Raw genomic sequence first — 18,843 nt, 5'->3', positions numbered from 1 at the left:
TGCGGTCAGACCTGCACTGCCATGCATTCCAAGGAACATGCTGTGCGTTGTGGTTTGCTGCATTAAAGGTGCAGGATTTTTTTTTTCTCTTTTGCCTTGGCGGCACATTCCAAAAAATTCTAGAAAGTTCTCTCTCATTGTAACCCGTGTTAGGATCCAAACCCCATCCATGAACATACATGTGTCAATGTACAATGGCGTGATGAACGGGATCGGAGATTTACAACCACATTTGGCTCTTGCTTTTCATTTTGACGTGTGATCTCCTCTCTCTATAGGGGCGTCAGGCTCGGAGGAACGATCTGTGTAAGGAGGTGGAGATGAAGGATTCTGGGAAGACCAATGTGGGGAAGTACAGCTTCCAGAAGACGGAGTGAGGGGGGTGAGTATGACGGAGATCTTGGATCTGATCCAGTGATGAGCTCTACTGCTGATTCGGTCTCACCAGGGGCAGACTGACAACTCATGGGGCCCCCGGGCAATAGGGGATCATGGGGCCCCTGTGTCCTCGCCCACACCCAAAAAAGCCTTTGAAAGAGCCAATGAAAGGTACCAGGGGAATCCCATGGGGCCTCCTACTGACCCCGTGCTCTCAGGCAGTGCTCGAATGGTCAGATCGCCCCTGGGTTTCACCTTCTATTACTGGAAGACTCCAGTCTGAGCTCCACAAAGCATCCACACCAGACCACCAGTGCGCTGAGCGCTGACCACCCATGACAGAGCAAAGCTGTGCTGAGGGGGTGGATGAGGGCGCCCTCCGCTGGTCTACTTTACAAAATTCTGGTTCTAATGCTGATCCTCAGGCTTCATTCCGCTTCCTGATTTCCTGCCTGAACCTCTACGCAGCTCCTGATCTGACAGTCAGGTTTGGAATGGAGCTGGAAGTGCGCTGTAACGGAACCGACCCCCAGACTGTGCTTGGGTACTTCCGTTAGACTATCGCTTCCCCGTCCGAACACCGACCACTGACATCACCGCTGACCATACAAGACTAGACGACACCCATCTTGAAGTAAACCAGAAGGTAGACTAGTTTATTTGAACACAGATACAAGATATATACACTCAGGGGACAACCCCCCCCTTGCATAATGACACAGGGCGGGGCAATCCCCCCTCCCTGCATAATGACACAGGGCGGGGCAATCCCCCTCCCTGCATAATGACAGAGGGCGGGACAACCCCCCTCCCTGCATATTGACACAGGGCAGGGCAATCTACATTTAGTAACAAGAGACACACCAACAGACAGTCCCATCAGGAGGGAGGACTGCTGGAGACACCCCCATGATATGGACAAGGCTGGGCAGGAGTAGGGATGATATGGACAAGGTTGAGCAGCAGGAGGGATGATATGGACAAGGCGCTGGGCAGGAGGAGGGATGATATGGACAAGGTTGGGCAGGAGGAGAGATGACATGGACAAGGTTGGGCAGGAGGAGGGATCATATGGACAAGGTTGGGCAGGAGGAGGGATGATATGGACAAGATTGGACAGGAGGAGGGATGATATGGACAAGATTGGACAGGAGGAGGGATGATATGGATAAGGTTGGGCAGGAGGAGGGATGATATGGATAACGTTGGGCAGGAGGAGGGATGATATGGACAAGGTTGGGCAGGAGGAGGGATGATATGGACAAAACTGGGCAGAACCAGTAGGAGGGATAATATGGGCATGGTTGGGTATGAGCAGGAGTAGGAACAATATGGATAGGATGGGCAGGAGCTGGAAAAGGAATGATATGGACAAGTTTGGGCAGGAGCAGGTGTAGTGGTGATATGGGCAAGGTTGGGTAAGAGCAGAAAGAGGAATCATATGGAAAAGGATGTGCAAGAGGAGGGTTGATAAAAAAACAGGTTGGGTAGGAGCAGTAGGAGGAACAATATGGACAAGGTTGGATAGGAGGAACAATATGGACAAGGTCGGGTAGGAGCAGTAGAAGGGACAATATGGACAAGGTCGGGTAGGAGCAGTAGAAGGGACAATATGGACAAGGTTGGGTAGGAGCAGTAGAAGGGACAATATGGACAAGGTTGGGTAGAAGCAGTAGGAGGAACAATATGGACAAGGTCGGGTAGGAGCAGTAGAAGGGACAATATGGACAAGGTTGGGTAGGAGCAGTAGGAGGGACAATATGGACAAGGTTGGGTAGAAGCAGTAGGAGGAACAATATGGACAAGGTTGGGTAGGAGCAGTAGAAGGGACAATATGGACAAGGTTGGGTAGGAGCAGTAGGAGGGACAATATGGACAAGGTTGGGTAGGAGGAACAATATGGACAAGGTTGGGTAGGAGCAGTAGGAGGGACAATATGGACAAGGTCGGGTAGGAGCAGTAGAAGGGACAATATGGACAAGGTTGGGTAGGAGCAGTAGGAGGGACAATATGGACAAGGTTGGGTAGAAGCAGTAGGAGGAACAATATGGACAAGGTTGGGTAGGAGCAGTAGAAGGGACAATATGGACAAGGTTGGGTAGGAGCAGTAGGAGGGACAATATGGACAAGGTTGGGTAGGAGGAACAATATGGACAAGGTTGGGTAGGAGCAGTAGGAGGGACAATATGGACAAGGTTGGGTAGGAGCAGTAGGAGGGACAATATGGACAAGGTTTGGTAGGAGCAGTAGAAGGGACAATATGGACAAGGTTGGGTAGGAGCAGTAGGAGGGACAATATGGACAAGGTTGGGTAGGAGGAACAATATGGACAAGGTTGGGTAGGAGCAGTAGGAGGGACAATATGGACAAGGTTGGGTAGGAGGAACAATATGGACAAGGTTGGGTAGGAGCAGTAGGAGGGACAATATGGACAAGGTTGGGTAGGAGCAGTAGGAGGGACAATATGGACAAGGTTGGGTAGGAGGAACAATATGGACAAGGTTGGGTAGGAGCAGTAGGAGGGACAATATGGACAAGGTTGGGTAGGAGGAACAATATGGACAAGGTTGGGTAGGAGCAGTAGGAGGGACAATATGGACAAGGTTGGGTAGGAGCAGTAGGAGGAACAATATGGACAAGGTTGGGTAGGAGCAGTAGGAGGGACAATATGGACAAGGTTGGGTGGGAGCAGTAGGAGGGACAATATAGACAAGGTTGGGTAGTAGCAGTAGGAGGGACAACATGGACAAATATGGGCCAAAGACAGGAACATGGTTAGGTTTTGATATTTGGCTGACCCTCATTCTCCCCACCGATTACTTCTCTGTGTTTGTTTTCAGCTCCAGTCTAGACATTGCATGAGAAGATCCTGAATCCCGGATATTCGGGAAGATCCCATATACACCTCGCCGTCCTCCTCCTATAATCCCCTGTATCTGTATATTGTATAAGAGCACTTCCATATAAAGAGTCCTGGAGCAGAATGTGACGTATGTACGGAAGGGTCACACTATTGTGGAATAGGAATTAGAGAGGTGACAACGAGGCCACCAGAGGACCACTAATGTGAGAGTCCACCTTTGTGTCTGTGGAGAGCTGTGGCACTGAAATAACCTGCAGAGGATGTCATGAAGTGACAGGACTTGTAATGTACCTATCGTATACCTGGTGGGGGGGTGGGGGGTACATCACCAACACAGGAATTGTCGGTTTACACTGCATACCCATTGGGCCTCAACCCCTTATCATGTCGGTGGGGTGCAGTGTGGTGCCGCAGCAATAACACACACAGTTCCAGTGCCATGAAATAACTTGTATTGAAACAATGCAAAGACAGGTCACAAATAACTCGATGGGAAGGCAGCCTAGCCGAGGATACTCACAGGTCCACCAGCAGGTTTCAGCCGAACTGACAGCATCTGTAGAGAGGGGCAGAATGTGGCCTGGTCGTCTTGCACCCAAGTGGGCAGATGTCCAGAGAAGTAGCCAACCCAACGCTTTCCCTCCTTGTCAGGAACTTTTCCCTGACCCTACCAGACGGGGTACCTGCCTCTACTTACAGGCCAAACCTGGGAGCCAGGGCCTTAGAAAGACTCTAGCTCTGAGGAAGAGGCAAGGCCTCGAAACGCGTCAAACGGTTGGATCTTTGTATCTTCCACCATGTGATGAAATGCATTGTGGGTTGGAATGTTGCTGTTGCCTTGTGACAAGCTGATGTACATCTGTTGGTTTATAAGTATAATATTTACCACGTTTATATCAATAAAGTCAAGTTTTGAGGATAATGCACTAGGCTGGTGCACCTCTGTTCTATTTTACGTGCCTTGAAAAGACTCTGCCTGATCCAAGATGGCTACAGGAGTCACATGGGGTGGCAGCAACCAATGTGATAGCTTCTCTAGTGACCCAGGAAACCATAGAGGAGCCATGTTCCTTATGGCTTCTTCTTCAACCGCAGTGCTTCTGCAGACAAGCGCCACCTGCAGTGGAGAAAGTAGACGGCACCTGACTACCCATGTGGAAGAAAAATATATTTGAAATATATTTTAAAAATATTCTTCCCAAATATATTTCCATATATTTGAAATGCTACAATTTTGGCCGTATTCAATATAAATATATATATATATATAAAAAAAAATTTTTTCCCAATAAATATATATATTACAATAAATAAATATATATATATATACACTGCATGTTGAAATGCATTTTTATTACAACAGGTCCATAAATATTGGGACATGGACACAATTGTAACATTTTTGGCTCTATACACCACCACAATGGAGTTGAAATGAAACGAACAAGATGTGCTTTAACTGCAGACTGTCAGCTTTAATTTGAGGGTATTTACATCCAAATCAGGTGAACGGTGTAGGAATGACAACAGTTTGCATATGTGCCTCCCACTTGTTAAGGGACCAAAAGTAATGGGACAGAATAATAATCATAAATCAAACTTTCACTTTTTAATACTTGGTTACAAATCCTTTGCAGTCAATGACAGCCTGAAGTGTGGAACGCATAGACATCCCCAGACGCTGGGTGTCATCCCTGGTGATGCTCTGCCAGGCCTCTACTGCAACTGTCTTCAGTTCCTGCTTGTTCTTGGGACATTTTCCCTTCAGTTTTGTCTTCAGCAAGTGAAATGCTCCATCGGATTCAGGTCAGGTGATTGGCCATTGCAGAACATTCCACTTCTTTGGTGGCTTTTGCAGTCTGCTTTGGGTCATTGTCCATCTGCACTGTGAAGCGTCCAATGAGTTGTGAAGCATTTGGCTGAATATGAGCCGATAATATTCCCGAAACACTTCACAATTCATCCGGCTGCTTCTGTCAGCCGTCACATCATCAATAAATACAAGAGAAGCAGTTCCATTGGCAGCCATACATGCCCACGCCATGACACTACCACCACCATGATCACTGATGAGGTGGTATGCTGAGGACCATGAGCAGTTCCTTCTCCATCCTCTTCTCTTCCCATCACTCTGGTACAAGTTGATGTCGGTCTCATCTGTCCATAGGATGTTGTTCCAGAACTGTGAAGGCTTTTTTACATGTCGTTTGGCAAACTCTAATCTGGCCTTCCTGTTTTTGAGGCTCACCAATGGTTTCCATCTTGTGGTGAACCCTCTGTATTCACTCTGGTGAAGTCTTCTCTTGATTGGTGACTTTGACACACATACACCTACCTCCTGGAGAGTGTTCTTGATCTGGCCAACTGTTGTGAAGGGTGTTTTCTTCACCAGGGAAAGAATTCTTCGCTCATCCACCACAGTTGTTTTCCGTGGTCTTCCGGGTCTTTTGGTGTTGCTGAGCTCACCGGCGCGTTCCTTCTTTTTAAGAATGTTCCAAACAGTTGTTTTGGCCACGCCTAATGTTTTTGCTATCTCTCTGATGGGTTTGTTTTGTTTTTTCAGCCTAATGATGGCTTCACTGATAGTGACAGCTCTTTGGATCTCATCTTGAGAGTTGACAGCAACAGATTCCAAATGCAAATAGCACACTTGGAATGAACTCTGGACCTTTTATCTGCCCATTGTAATTGGGATAATGAGGGAATAACACACACCTGGCCATGGAACAGCTGAGAAGCCAATTGTCCCATTACTTCTGGTCCCTTAACAAGTGGGAGGCACATATGCAAACTGTTGTCATTCCTACACCGTTCACCTGATTTGGATGTAAATACCCTCAAATTAAAGCCGACAGTCTGCAGTTAAAGCTCATCTTGTTTGTTTCATTTCAAATCCATTGTGGTGTATAGAGCCAAAAATGTTACAATTGTGTCCATGTCCCAATATTTATGGACCTGACTGTATGTAACTATGTAACAACTCAATAAAAAAAGAGAATTTTTTTTTCACAATCCAATTATAAAAAGCGGAGGTCCTTTAGAACCACCTCAGGATAATTACAATCATTATCATAAAAAACATCATAAAAAGTTGTGGATAATTTCCAAAGTTGATGCTAATAAATCCCGCTGGTCTGTTACGACTCGTTTCGCAGTCAACAGCTGCTTCATCAGGGATATCGTGGAAGCATCTGAAAGGCTGAATACCCTGAAGACAAACTTCCTAAGATCTTCCACTAGAAGGATGGATCCTGGACCTTCTACTACCTCCAGAGTGGCAACAGTTTCTGTGAGGAGCACCTAGTCCCCTCTAAGTGATATCACTTCAGACCCCAGCTAGGAAATACCCATCCACCTGGCTGTCTTTTGAAGCGTATCCCGGAGCAGGAGATTCCAAGACAGGCATGCAGCACTGTCCCAGAAATAAGTGGTTGGGTATAGTGTATAGCACCTAGCAGCCCTCTCTCCTGTAGGCCCCGGCAGTGTAGAGGAACTCACACTGACCTTGTGTCCCGTAGCTTTGGAAAAAGCTGCTTTCAGGATTTTTCTGGGCTGGTTTCCTTCCAGGCTAACAAGCTGTCCTTCCTTGGTGGACTGTAAGGCAGTGGACTGTTACGACGCGTTTCGCAGTCAATAGCTGCTTCATCAGGGATGTCGTGGAAGCATCTGAAAGGCTGAGGTCAAACTTCCTAAGATCTTCCACTAGAAGCATGGATCCCGGACTTTCTACTCCCTCCAGAGGGGCAAGAGTTAACAGGCTGTCCTTCCTTGGTGGACTATAAGGCAGTGGAGTGCCCTCTGTCAGCACTCTTTCCCTTCTTCCTCCATCCTGGAGGCAAAACCCCCTTCTCTGGGGTCCCCTCCCAGGCTGCACTACAGCACACCTCAGCACTCCATCTTCCACCTGACTTGCCTTGTTGGAATTGCTCTCTCATATTTATGGGCCTTTATGCCACACTCTAAGGGCCTCCTACCTGGAATTAGACTCTCATGAATATGCAGATCTGGGTCTCCACCTCTCCACCCACTAGCTTCTGGAAGCCTCCAAAGACCTCCAGAACCAGGGGGAGGTAATAGAGGCCCAATCATTATCATAAAAAACATCATAAAAACTTGTGGATAATTTCCAAAGTTGATGCTAATAAATCCTGGTGGTCTGTTGCGACACGTTTCGCAGTCAACAGGTGCTTGATCAGGGATATCGTGGAAGCATCTGGAAGGCTGAGGACAAACTTCCTAAGATCTTCCACTAGAAGGATGGATCCTGGATCTTCTACTCCCTCCAGAGTGGCAACAGTTTCCGTGAGGAGCACCTGGTCCCCTCTAAGTGATATCTCTTCAGACACCAGCTAGGAAATACCCATCCACCTGGCTGTCTTTTGAAGCGTATCCAAGACAGGCATGCAGCACTGTCCCAGAAATAAGTGGTTGGGTATAGTGTATAGCACCTAGCAGCCCTCTCTCCTGTAGGCCCCGTCAGTGTAGAGGAACTCACACTGACCTTGTGTCCCGTAGCTTTGGGAAAAGCTGCTTTCAGGATTTTTCTGGGCTGGTTTCCTTCCAGGCTAACAAGCTGTCCTTCCTTGGTGGACTGTAAGGCAGTGGAGCAGCCTCTGTCAGCATCCTTTCCCTCCTTCCTCCAGCCTGGAGGCAGAACCCCCTCAGCACCTCAGCACTCCATCTTCCACCTGACTTGCCTTGTTGGAATTGTTCTCTTATATTTATGGGCCTTTCTGCCACGCTCTAAGGGCCTCCTACCTGGAATTAGTCAGACTCCCATGAATATGCACATCTGGGTCTCCACCTCTCCAACCACTAGCTTCTGGAAGCTTCCATAGACCTCCAGAACCAGAGGGAGGCAATAGAGGCCTGACCTGCTGAGTCATCCAGGCTGACCTGAGCTTGATCCTATGACTCACACCCAGGCTCATAGCAAGCTTCTGACTACACTACCGATTATTTAGACAAGGGGGCGCTACATACTAACAGCAGAAAGCAGTCATATATAATAGCAGTAGAAATGCCCCTTCTATATATGATGCTTGCCTCCCACCTAACATGGGACCCAAGGGGAAAAGTTCAAGTTCAATTGAAATGCCCAACAGATGAAGCTCAGTTCAGTCCTAGGTTTGAACCAAACCTTCGCTCATCGCTAGTGAAGAGGAGGACACTGATCTGGAGAAGAAGGATGGAGGTTTTTGGTCTCCTTAGTCACACAATATGGTTACTCTAACCCAGGGGCGGACTGACCATTGGGGAACTCGGGCACTGCCCGAGGGCCCGGGGTCAGTAGGAGGCCCCATGAGATGACCTTGGTACCTTTCACAGGCTTTTTTGGGTGTGATTTGAGTTTGGGCGAGGACACAGGTCCCCCATGATCCCCTATTGCCCGGGGGCCCCATGCGTTGTCATTTCGCCCCTGCTCTAACTTGGTTCACACCTGAGCAGTAGAGTTTTTCTAGAAGTCCTTCGTATGGATTCCCATTGTATCAGTCACATGCTGAATTGAGAAGAGGGCTTCCTATGCTGCTCTGGTCCAAACCCCCCTGGATATGGCGATAGGGGGCACAAAGTAGCACGGAAGTCGAGGGTCCGGGTTGCTGAGGGCTGCTCCTGGGGGTAGTCAGCAGTATCTCTAGCTAGCAGATGGGAATCTCAGAGGAGTCACAGAAAGGCACTGCAGCTGGCAGACATATAACATCCCTGGTAGAGTGATGCCGAGCAAGACCCGTAGGGAAGGTCTGGAAGGTAGTGGTGTCAAGGTCAAAGGCCAAGTCGAGGTCATGCACAGGAGAGAAATAGGATATGGATGAGGGAGATGTCTGGAGACAGGCCAAGGTCAAACATAGTAGATCAATGGAAACAAGATTCTTCAAAGAGCCGAGGTCACCAAGGGACATCCTGGGGCAAGCTGAGTCCGTAACAGGTAGTCAGAGTAACCAAAGGATCTGGCATTAGCCAAGTTTAGCGCCAGATGGCCTTTATAAGGAGGCCCATCACTCCCTCACATTGCTGGATGATCTCTGGCTCCCCAGTATTGTTGTCCATGTTCCCTTGCTACTGTTATCTGCTGTTACCGATTTTGTTTGTTCCTGGACCTGTCTTCTCTGCCTGACTCCTGATCTGACCCCGGCTTGGCTAATAGATATTCCCACCTGCTCTCCTGATCTGACCCCCGAGTGTTGGATTCATCCCTTCCCTGGATTAGCTCCTCCTATTATATATTGGGAGCATTCCTAGGTGACCCCCGAGTGTTGGATTCATCCCTTCCCGGGATTAGCTCCTCCTATTATATATTTGGAGCATTCCTAGGCGACCCCCGAGTGTTGGATTCATCCCTTCCCTGGATTAGCTCCTCCTATTATATATTTGGAGCATTGCTAGGTGACCCCCGAGTGTTGGATTCATCCCTTCCCGGGATTAGCTCCTCCTATTATATATTTGGAGCATTCCTAGGTGACCCCCGAGAGTTGGATTCATCCCTTCCCGGGATTAGCTCCTCCTATTATATATTGGGAGCATTCCTAGGTGACCCCCGAGTGTTGGATTCATCCCTTCCCGGGATTAGCTCCTCCTATTATATATTTGGAGCATTCCTAGGTGACCCCCGAGTGTTGGATTCATCCCTTCCCGGGATTAGCTCCTCCTATTATATATTTGGAGCATTCCTAGGTGACCCCCGAGAGTTGGATTCATCCCTTCCCGGGATTAGCTCCTCCTATTATATATTGGGAGCATTCCTAGGTGACCCCCGAGTGTTGGATTCATCCCTTCCCGGGATTAGCTCCTCCTATTATATATTTGGAGCATTCCTAGGCGACCCCCGAGTGTTGGATTCATCCCTTCCCGGGATTAGCTCCTCCTATTATATATTTGGAGCATTCCTAGGCGACCCCCGAGTGTTGGATTCATCCCTTCCCGGGATTAGCTCCTCCTATTATATATTGGGAGCATTCCTAGGCGACCCCCGAGTGTTGGATTCATCCCTTCCCGGGATTAGCTCCTCCTATTATATATTTGGAGCATTCCTAGGCGACCCCCGAGTGTTGGATTCATCCCTTCCCGGGATTAGCTCCTCCTATTATATATTTGGAGCATTCCTAGGCGACCCCCGAGTGTTGGATTCATCCCTTCCCGGGATTAGCTCCTCCTATTATATATTTGGAGCATTCCTAGGCGACCCCCGAGTGTTGGATTCATCCCTTCCCGGGATTAGCTCCTCCTATTATATATTTGGAGCATTCCTAGGCGACCCCCGAGTGTTGGATTCATCCCTTCCCGGGATTAGCTCCTCCTATTATATATTTGGAGCATTCCTAGGTGACCCCCGAGTGTTGGATTCATCCCTTCCCGGGATTAGCTCCTCCTATTATATATTTGGAGCATTCCTAGGCGACCCCCGAGTGTTGGATTCATCCCTTCCCGGGATTAGCTCCTCCTATTATATATTTGGAGCATTCCTAGGCGACCCCCGAGTGTTGGATTCATCCCTTCCCGGGATTAGCTCCTCCTATTATATATTTGGAGCATTCCTAGGCGACCCCCGAGTGTTGGATTCATCCCTTCCCGGGATTAGCTCCTCCTATTATATATTGGGAGCATTCCTAGGTGACCCCCGAGTGTTGGATTCATCCCTTCCCGGGATTAGCTCCTCCTATTATATATTTGGAGCATTCCTAGGTGACCCCCGAGTGTTGGATTCATCCCTTCCCGGGATTAGCTCCTCCTATTATATATTTGGAGCATTCCTAGGCGACCCCCGAGTGTTGGATTCATCCCTTCCCGGGATTAGCTCCTCCTATTATATATTTGGAGCATTCCTAGGCGACCCCCGAGTGTTGGATTCATCCCTTCCCGGGATTAGCTCCTCCTATTATATATTTGGAGCATTCCTAGGCGACCCCCGAGTGTTGGATTCATCCCTTCCCGGGATTAGCTCCTCCTATTATATATTGGGAGCATTCCTAGGCGACCCCCGAGTGTTGGATTCATCCCTTCCCGGGATTAGCTCCTCCTATTATATATTTGGAGCATTCCTAGGTGACCCCCGAGTGTTGGATTCATCCCTTCCCGGGATTAGCTCCTCCTATTATATATTTGGAGCATTCCTAGGCGACCCCCGAGTGTTGGATTCATCCCTTCCCGGGATTAGCTCCTCCTATTATATATTTGGAGCATTCCTAGGCGACCCCCGAGTGTTGGATTCATCCCTTCCCGGGATTAGCTCCTCCTATTATATATTGGGAACATTCCTAGGTGACCCCCGAGTGTTGGATTCATCCCTTCCCGGGATTAGCTCCTCCTATTATATATTTGGAGCATTCCTAGGTGACCCCCGAGTGTTGGATTCATCCCTTCCCGGGATTAGCTCCTCCTATTATATATTTGGAGCATTCCTAGGTGACCCCCGAGTGTTGGCTCCCACACATGTATGGCCAGACTAGGGAAGTCCCCGGATTTTACACACTTGAAAACTTATCAAGAAATCTTCCAAAAAATTATTCACAAAACTATTCTTTCAGAGATGAAAACTTTGTGACCTGAGATGGACATCGTCTACGAATCGGGACTGTCCCCCCCCTCCCCCACCCCGATCTGGGCTACAGACAGATCCACCTCCACCATGAATGATGCCGGAGCTCCTGGATTTATTCATGGAACACACAGTGATACATTGTAGCATTTATTGATGTCTTTATGCAGAACAGGAGACAGAATTCTATTGTTATTAATAATTCTTCACTTTATTAAAGTTACCCCTCCCCCCGCCCCGCCCCCCATCAGCAGAGCCATAACACAATGCAGGCTGAGCCCCAGAGCTGACACTCTAACAGAATGACATGAGGTTGGTCCCCCATGATTGGTGCTCCTGCTGAGTTATTGATGACGTCATGGAGATATGATAATGAGGTACACGCCCCTTTTATCTCTAACTAATTTGCATAATGCTTCGCTACCACTACACTGACTTAATATTGATGAGCTTGGTGATGGACGGACAGACAGACGCCTCCGATGAGCCCGACCGATCGTCCAACCAGAAGAAGACCTCCGGTCCCGGGAATACGGTCAGAGATCTGCGCCGGCCTCCCATCTGTAGAGGACACAAACAGGACAAATCCATCAATAATCTGGCATGGAAAGGGTTAATACCGGGAACATCGTCATGTGACCACATGGAGCCAATGATAAACTAGCAGTATAGAGATATCATGTGACCACCATGAGCCTATACAGTGACAGCTGGCAGCGCAGTGTTGTCATGTGACTATGATATGCCAGTGTGGTAAAAGTTGGCAATGTGGTGGGGTCATGTGACTATGATATGTCAATGCGGTGAAAGCTGGTAGTGTGGTGGTGTCATGTGACCATGATATGTCAATGCGGTGAAAGCTGGTAGTGTGGTGATGTCCTGTGGCCATCATATGCCGATGTGGTGAAAGCTGGCAGTGTGGTGGGGTCATGTGACCATGATATGCAGATGTGGTGAAAGCTGGCAGTGTGGGGTCAGGTGACCATGATATGCCGATGTGGTGAAAGCTGGCAGTGTGGTGTGGTCATGTGATCATGATATGCAGATGTGGTGAAAGCTGGCAGTGTGGGGTCATGTGACCATGATATGCCGATGCGGTGAAAGCTGGCAGTGTGGTGGGGTCATGTGATCATGATATGCTCATGCGGTGAAAGCTGGTAGTGTGGTGATGTCCTGTGGCCATCATATGCCGATGTGGTGAAAGCTGGCAGTGTGGTGGTGTCATGTGACCATGATATGCCGATGTGGTGAAAGCTGGCAGTGTGGTGGGGTCATGTGACCATGATATGCGGATGCGGTGAAAGCTGGCAGTGTGGTGATGTCCTGTGGCCATCATATGCCGATGTGGTGAAAGCTGGCAGTGTGGTGGGGTCATGTGACCATGATATGCGGATGCGGTGAAAGCTGGCAGTGTGGGGTCATGTGACCATGATATGCAGATGTGGTGAAAGCTGGCAGTGTGGTGGGGTCATGTGACCATGATATGCGGATGCGGTGAAAGCTGGCAGTGTGGGGTCATGTGACCATGATATGCCGATGTGGTGAAAGCTGGCAGTGTGGTGGGGTCATGTGATCATGATATGCCGATGTGGTGAAAGCTGGCAGTGTGGGGTCATGTGACCATGATATGCCGATGTGGTGAAAGCTGGCAGTGTGGTGGGGTCATGTGACCATGATATGCGGATGCGGTGAAAGCTGGCAGTGTGGGGTCATGTGACCATGATATGCCGATGTGGTGAAAGCTGGCAGTGTGGTGGGGTCATGTGATCATGATATGCCGATGTGGTGAAAGCTGGCAGTGTGGGGTCATGTGACCATGATATGCCGATGTGGTGAAAGCTGGCAGTGTGGTGGGGTCATGTGACCATGATATGCGGATGCGGTGAAAGCTGGCAGTGTGGGGTCATGTGACCATGATATGCCGATGTGGTGAAAGCTGGCAGTGTGGTGGGGTCATGTGATCATGATATGCCGATGTGGTGAAAGCTGGCAGTGTGGGGTCATGTGACCATGATATGCAGATGTGGTGAAAGCTGGCAGTGTGGTGGGGTCATGTGACCATGATATGCCGATGTGGTGAAAGCTGGCAGCGTGGGGTTATGTGAGCATGATATGCAGATGTGGTGAAAGCTGGCAATGTGGTGGGGTCATGTGATCACTCTTACCGGCAGATCAGTCCTCCTCACTGGAGCTGGAATCATCCACAACTGACCCAAGTGGAGATCTGCAGCCATGATGGTCGCAGCCTCTGCTTCTGATTGGCTGAAATCTGCTGCGCGGTGGAGGACGTCTGACCATGGAGATCTGTGGATAGGTGGAGCTGGTCATTCCCGGGACACACGGCACACATTTCACATTTACCGACAACCAATCAGAACTCTCCAGACTGAACAATGGAGCCAAACCTTCCTCTGAGGTCAGATACATTGGCGGAGTTCCCCTTTACCCAACCCAGTAGACCGATGCGGGCTTGGACCATCCCCCATCTGAGAGGTCTCTCACATGTTTCAGTCTTCGGAGCTTTGCTGGGCAGTACTAGTAAGAAAGCAACGGCTGGTCTCCCAGGAGTGGTGGTACCCCCTAGCACAGTGATCACAATGATAAGGATGAGTCCTTCCCTCACCTCTTCACTGGAGCTGGAAGATTCGAATCTCCAGTTTGGGTTCTCATAGGGCGCTCCACGCCGTGCCTGCCACGCCCGCTGCCTGCCCGTTATCGGGATCTTCATGACCCTCCTGGCCTTGGTGGTGGTGGCAGTAGTGGTGGTGGTGGTGGTGGTGCCGCTCTGCCAGAGAGAAAGAAGTCAAACTCATTAATGGTGGAGTGATGTGGATTCATGGAGGAGCTGCAGAGAACAACAACAAATGTCAGCCATGTGCTTGTCTCCATTCCAACTCCAAGTAGACAGGTTGGTCCACCACCACTAGGCATGGAGGAGCAGGAGAAGCATGGAGGAGCAGGAGAGGCATGGAGGAGCAGGAGAAGCATGGAGGAGCAGGAGAGGCATGGAGGAGCAGGAGAAGCATGGAGGAGCAGGAGAGGCATGGAGGAGCAGGAGAAGCATGGAGGAGCAGGAGAGGCATGGAGGAGCAGGAGAGGCATGGAGGAGCAGGAGAAGCATGGAGGAGCAGGAGAGGCATGGAGGAGCAGGAGAAGCATGGAGGAGCAGGAGAGGCGTGGAGGAGCAGGAGAGGCATGGAGGAGCAGGAGAGGCATGGAGGAGCAGCAGAGGCATGGAGGAGCAGGAGAGGCATGTAGGAGCAGGAGAGGCATGGAGGAGCAGGAGAGGCATGGAGGAGCAGGAGAGGCATGGAGGAGCAGCAGAGGCATGGAGGAGCAGGAGAGCTGTCCTGACCCCAGAAGATTGGAAAAGCTAATCACGGTCCTGCCATTCTTTATATGAGGAAAACGTTATCTTACTCTGTGTGGAAGCAGAGGTCTCTCTGCAGAGGTCTGACCAAGGCCGGATCTAGGGGGATGCTGGGGTCAGCTGTGCCCACCCAAATTTTAACTGTGCCCCCCAAGGTCTCTGAAAGTGCCTGATCCACTGATCCATGAGCCAGTCTGATGCAGACATTTAATCTAAGGGGGCACTCTGATGGTAACAATCCATGTGAGGGGGCACGCTGATGGGGAGACCTGATACAAGGGGGCACTCTGATTGGGATGATCATATGTAAAGGGCCACTCTGTGTGGGACAAATGATGTAAAAGGGCACTCTGATGGGACACCTGATGTAAGGGGGCACTCTGATGGGACACCTGATGTAAGGAGGCTCTCTGATGGGACACCTGATGTAAGGGGGCACTCAGATGGGGACTCTGATGTAAGGGGACACTCTGATGGGACACCTGATGTAAGGGGGCACTCTGATGGGACACCTGATGTAAGGGGGCACTCTGATGGGACACCTGATGTAAGGGGGCACTCTGATGGGACACCTGATGTAAGGGGACACTCTGATGGGACACCTGATGTAAGGGGGCACTCAGATGAGGACTCTGATGTAAGGGGACACTCTGATGGGACACCTGATGTAAGGGGGCACTCTGATGGGACACCTGATGTAAGGGGACACTCTGATGGGACACCTGATGTAAGGGGGCACTCTGATGGGGACACCTGATGTAAGGGGGGCACTCTGATGGGGACATGTGATATAAGGGGGCACTCTGATGGGGACATCTGATAATAGAAGGGGGCACTCTGATGGGGATACCTGATGTAAGGGGGCACTCTGATGGGGATACCTGATGTAAGGGGGCACTCTGATGGGGATACCTGATGTAAGGGCGCACTCTGATGGGGACACCTGATGTAAGGGGGCACTCTGATGGGACACCTGATGTAAGGGGGGCACTCTGATGGGGACACCTGATGTAAGGGGGCACTTTGATGGGGACACCTGATGTAAGGGGGCACTCTGATGGGGACACCTGATGTAAGGGGGCATTCTGATGGGGACACCTGATGTAAGGGGGGCACTCTGATGGGGATACCTGATGTAAGGGGGCACTCTGATGGGGACACCTGATGTAAGGGGGCACTCTGATGGGACACCTGATGTAAGGGGGGCACTCTGATGGGGACACCTGATGTAAGGGGGCACTTTGATGGGGACACCTGATGTAAGGGGGCATTCTGATGGGGACACCTGATGTAAAAGGACACAATGATGGGGACACCTGATGTAAGGGGGGCACTCTGATTGGGATCCTGATGTAAGGGGGCACTCTGATGGGACACCTGATGTAAGGGGACACAATGATGGGGATACCTGATGTAAGGGGGCACTTTGATGGGGACACCTGATGTAAGGGGGCATTCTGATGGGGACACCTGATGTAAGGGGGCATTCTGATGGGGACACCTGATGTAAAAGGACACAATGATGGGGACACCTGATGTACGGGGGCACTCTGATGGGACACCTGATGTAAGGGGGCACTCAGATGGGGACTCTGATGTAAGGGGGCACTCAGATGGGGACTCTGATGTAAGGGGGCACTCTGATGGGACACCTGATGTAAGGGGGCACTCTGATGGGACACCTGATGTAAGGAGGCTCTCTGATGGGACACCTGATGTAAGGGGGCACTCAGATGGGGACTCTGATGTAAGGGGGCACTCTGATGGGACACCTGATGTAAGGGGGCACTCAGATGGGGACTCTGATGTAAGGGGACACTCTGATGGAGGTCAGTGGGGGTAAATCAATGGCTCTACTGCCCCCAGCTGTCCATGAAAACAAGGCCTTAAGGTGCCGTCATCCTGGACTCACCATGGGCATTTGGGCAGGATGCTCTGGGATCAGTTGGACCCCCTTCCTTATCTACGTCCCTGCCACCATGACAGTTGTAATTTGGGGAGGACTCTCCGAGTATCATGGAGTTTTTTTTATGGATGTATTTTTAAAACAAATAAAGGTCATTTGGGGCCAGCCAGGAGTGGTCTGCCTACCAACAGCGTAAAGCCAACTCTAGGTCAGGGGTTGAAATTTCCGCTCGTCCGCTCGCCAAATGCGAGGGGAAATTCCTTTGTGGTGAGCACAGATGGAGCGGGTGGCTTGCAATTGAGTGGGTGGCTTGCAATGCGATCCCCAGGCCCCGGGGATCGATTTGCGTTCCACTTGCACTCTAAGCCTCGTTGTGAAGCCGAGTTCTGGTTTCCGACTTCCGGTTTCTTCGCTGCCGCCTTGGGTGACATGAGGAGAGGCCCACTCTACACTGCCTTGGGGTACACGAGGCCCGCTCTACACCGCCTTGGGGGACACGAGGTCCGCTCTCCACCGCCTTGGGGGACACGAGGTCCGCTCTCCTACTGCCTTGGGGTACACGAGGTCCACTCTACACTGCCTTGGGGGACACGAGGCCCGCTCTCCTACCGCCTTGGGGGGCACGAGGTCCACTCTACACCGCCTTGGGGGATACGAGGCCCGCTCTACACCGCCTTGGGGGACACGAGGTCCACTCTACACTGCCTTGGGGGACACGAGGCCCGCTCTCCACCGCCTTGGGGGACACAAGGCCCGCTCTTCACCGCCTTGGGGGACACGAGGTCCACTCTACACCGCCTTGGGGGACACGAGGCCCGCTCTCCATTGCCTTGGGGGACACAAGGTCCACTCTCCACCTCCTTGGGGGCACGAGGTGCGCTCTACACCGCCTTGGGGGACACGAGGCCCGCTTTCCACCGCCTTGGGGGACACAAGGCCCACTCTCCACCACCTTGGGGGACACGAGGCCCGCTTTCCACCGCCTTGGGGGACACAAGGCCCACTCTCCACCGCCTTAGGGGATGCGAGGCCCCCTCTCCACTGCCTTGGGGGACGCGAGGTCCACTCTCCACCACCTTGGGGGATGTGAGGCCCACTCTCCACCGCCTTGGGGGACGCGAGGCCCGCTCTTCACCACCTTGGGGGACACGAAGCCCGATCTGCACTGCCTTGGTAATTTCTTAAGCTTTAAGGGGGCATGGTTGGGGGCAGGGCTGGGGATGGGGGACAGGACAGGGTGGGGTTGGAGGCAGACCTGGGCAAGGTTGGGTGGGGCAACTGCTGGAGAGTAAGGTTTTTGTCTGGCTAGTAGGTCTAGACTCGAGTGTTTTAAGCCCTGCTCTAGGTGACCTGTATATGGCCTTCAGAGATTATAGGTTCTCTACACACGAGGTATATTCTTGTTTAGCACTTTATTGGCTGATAACTAGAGATGAGCGAATCGAACCAGGCGAACCGGAATTCGAGTCGAATTTCAGGAAATATTCGATTCGCGGCGAAACCGAAATTTTGCCTACTTCGGGTGCGCGAATCGAACATTTCCCGATCAGCCGGCAAAAGTGTCCCTGCAGTGAGCTCCGCTATTTCTGACATTTCTCTGACAGAAGGAACACATGTACAGCGGTTGAAACATTGTATCTATTAGTTTCCATTTAGGATACAGATGTTTCAACCGCTGTACATGTGAAGAAGCTGTGAGAGAACTGTCAGAAATAGAGGAACTCTGCACATACACTTTTTGCCGGCTTGGAATTATTCTTCTTTTCATCCTACTTCTTCTTCTTCTTCATCCT

At 50.6% G+C, this 18,843-nt stretch overlaps 1 protein-coding gene across 1 annotated transcript in view; it reads left to right on the top strand.

Annotated features, from left to right (window-relative positions):
* LOC149428608 (retinoic acid receptor responder protein 2-like) overlaps positions 1-4,163 on the top strand; it is a 32,320-nt gene extending 28,157 nt beyond the window's left edge. Inside the window, exons 5-6 of the mRNA XM_089667206.1 lie at positions 279-382; positions 3,219-4,163. Coding sequence (XP_089523332.1) covers positions 279-377 — 99 coding nt within the window. The 3' untranslated portion in view covers positions 378-382; positions 3,219-4,163. The remainder of the gene's footprint in view (positions 1-278; positions 383-3,218) is intronic.
* The last annotated feature ends 14,680 nt before the right edge of the window (positions 4,164-18,843 follow it).

Source organism: Staurois parvus, unplaced genomic scaffold, assembly GCF_062004578.1.
Source record: "Staurois parvus isolate SC_StPar_1 unplaced genomic scaffold, SC_StPar_1.0 ptg003095l, whole genome shotgun sequence".
In the NCBI taxonomy this organism is placed as follows: domain Eukaryota; kingdom Metazoa; phylum Chordata; class Amphibia; order Anura; family Ranidae; genus Staurois; species Staurois parvus.
The sequence above is the reverse complement of the archived record's forward strand: the minus strand, read 5'-3'. Positions and strand labels throughout refer to the sequence as shown.